Raw genomic sequence first — 2,211 nt, 5'->3', positions numbered from 1 at the left:
TTACAGAAAAACAGATTGTAACAAGTTTAAGAATATCTTAATAAAAATAGATGTGGTAACCAAAACGAACGGAGGCACTCTTGAACGAAGTCCCTCTACTTTTTTTTTAACTTAAACTTCTTATAATACGGCTTGTAATCTTACTAGAACTTTAAATGCTTCTGGCGTCTTCGATTGGTAAATCTGGGTTACTTTTTAATCGAATTTCACTGTTAGTGCAATTTTATTTTTGATTGGCAAATCTAGACCGAAATGTATAACACTCGAGATTAATTTTTTGCACTCTAGATATTTTGCCAGAGTATCAAAATTACTCTCAAATTAACAGTTGTTTTATATGACTTGATAAATAAAGTGCGATTTCAATCGATATATGTATTTATGAAAAATATAAATGTCTGTAAAGATTCTATGAAGATGTCTATGAATATCCTCATATATAAGACACGTTTCCTTCCAGTGATCACCCTTAATATATTTGGCTAAGCTCTTTACAGGAACCCATATGTTAAAATTGGTGTAATGATGCTGTTATATAAGATAACTTCATATTTTCAATTTAAAGGCCTTTACCTTTGGCTGTTGAGAAACCAGTGTAACCTAACATTTCAAAGTTTGTGTTATGTGCTTACGACATTTTAATCTTCTACTTAAGTGAACAGATACTTAAGTTATCTGTTTGAGGAATTCGATGAATCTATTTTGTTTATTAAAATTTATACGCCATAGGGAAACTATTTACCATTCTTTGTGAATCTTTCAAATATCTTCAGACCAATATACTAAACGTGTTAAATACCTCTAAATATAATCATTTTAATTCTTCAAAAAAATACAAAGTTCCATTTTAAAAAAAAAACTTTAAAACTGTTTTAATACTTCTTTAGATAAATTATCTGTTCTGAAAAGAGACCGATATAAAGTTTCATCTAATTGTTGTCAATTAATATATGTTATTTTTTTTTCTTAAGATTGATTAATAACGTGACAGTAATGAATAGATGGAATTTCCAGACATACAGTATAAGTAGAAACCTTGCACATATCTTGAAGCATTAAATTGAAGATAAACAAAAGCTTAACCGATGGAATAGACTGACACCAAGCAGCAGTACCAAATAACAACAATTTGTTGTGCCCTGTGCTTCAAAATAGATTATCGGAACCTTTATAAGAATTTTGTGTTAATTATAATTTGATAACTCAAACTGAGTACGTAATTTATAATAAGGTATAAAAGAACAGATTCTCTATATAACAACTGATAAGTTGGGAAAACTGTAGTTCTCTGTGTTGATTATACTTTATTATAGAATTATAGATGCCTTTATTATATTTACCTTTATCCATACAGCTACAATAATAAAGAAACCAATGATCTAAAAAAATACTCCAATTAACTTAACGCTCTCCCAATCGAATTGCTAATTTGTTATAAAAAAAATTAATTTCAAATAATAGCAAAAATAATATTAAACCACTTTGTGAAGCGTAACCACTGTATTTAGAAGAGCGATGAGTTAAAATATTTTCAAATTGAAATTAAAATTAAAACATATGGAATGTATATGTATGTATCTAATGAAACAATATTTGGGCACATATATAAAAGCCTAGCTCAGTAGTTTATAAGCAAACAGTTCTCTTCAGACCGCAAAGCAATAACTAATCCAAAATGAGAGCTGCAAATTTATGGAGTTTCGTATTTGTCATTTTTATTGCTTCTGTTATGGTATTTAATATTTTAGTACATTAAAATAAAACAAGATATTAATTAATTTACTTCTCTTATAAAACGATTTTATTATATGTATTACTGCAGTCGGGGGAGTTACACCCAGAAATGGTGAAAATGGCACAGGATTGTCTTAAAGAATATAATCTCGAGGAAAATGAAGTCAATAAACTACAATGGGATAACATTGATTTTCCGAGTGTAAAGGATGACATCAAGTGCGCAACTAAGTGTTTCTTCGAAAAGAGTAAATACATGGACTCAGCAGGAAACTTTAATGCTGATTCCGCAAAGAAAGACTTCGAATCTGATAAAAAACTGGTGCAAATTATTGATGAATGCAAAGTTATGGAATATGACAACTCATGTGAAAAAGCTTTCCGAATTTTGGCTTGTGTAGTTCAGAAAAAAATGTAATTTAAAATGTGGTGAGAAATGTGTTTAAAATAATTGATTTACTAAACAAAATATTGAAA

At 28.6% G+C, this 2,211-nt stretch overlaps 1 protein-coding gene across 1 annotated transcript; it reads left to right on the top strand.

Moving 5' to 3' along the window:
* The first annotated feature begins 1,617 nt into the window (after window positions 1-1,617).
* Window positions 1,618-2,211, top strand: LOC119685212 (general odorant-binding protein 56h-like). The gene is made up of 2 exons (XM_038099445.1): window positions 1,618-1,732; window positions 1,823-2,211. Exons 1-2 carry the CDS (start codon window positions 1,676-1,678, stop codon window positions 2,150-2,152), a joined length of 387 nt encoding a protein of 128 aa, XP_037955373.1. The 5' UTR covers window positions 1,618-1,675; the 3' UTR covers window positions 2,153-2,211.

The sequence above is a fragment of the Teleopsis dalmanni genome, chromosome 2 (genome assembly GCF_002237135.1).
Source record: "Teleopsis dalmanni isolate 2A chromosome 2, ASM223713v2, whole genome shotgun sequence".
Classification (NCBI taxonomy): Eukaryota; Metazoa; Arthropoda; class Insecta; order Diptera; family Diopsidae; genus Teleopsis; species Teleopsis dalmanni.
The sequence above is the reverse complement of the archived record's forward strand: the minus strand, read 5'-3'. Positions and strand labels throughout refer to the sequence as shown.

Bases quoted from the DNA above. Each gene is read 5' to 3' on its own strand.
- LOC119685212 (XM_038099445.1), top strand. From the start codon at position 1,676: ATGAGAGCTGCAAATTTATGGAGTTTCGTATTTGTCATTTTTATTGCT. The intron at 1,733-1,822 runs GTATTTAATATT...GTATTACTGCAG, and splicing joins TTTTTATTGCTTCTGTTATG to TCGGGGGAGTTACACCCAGA.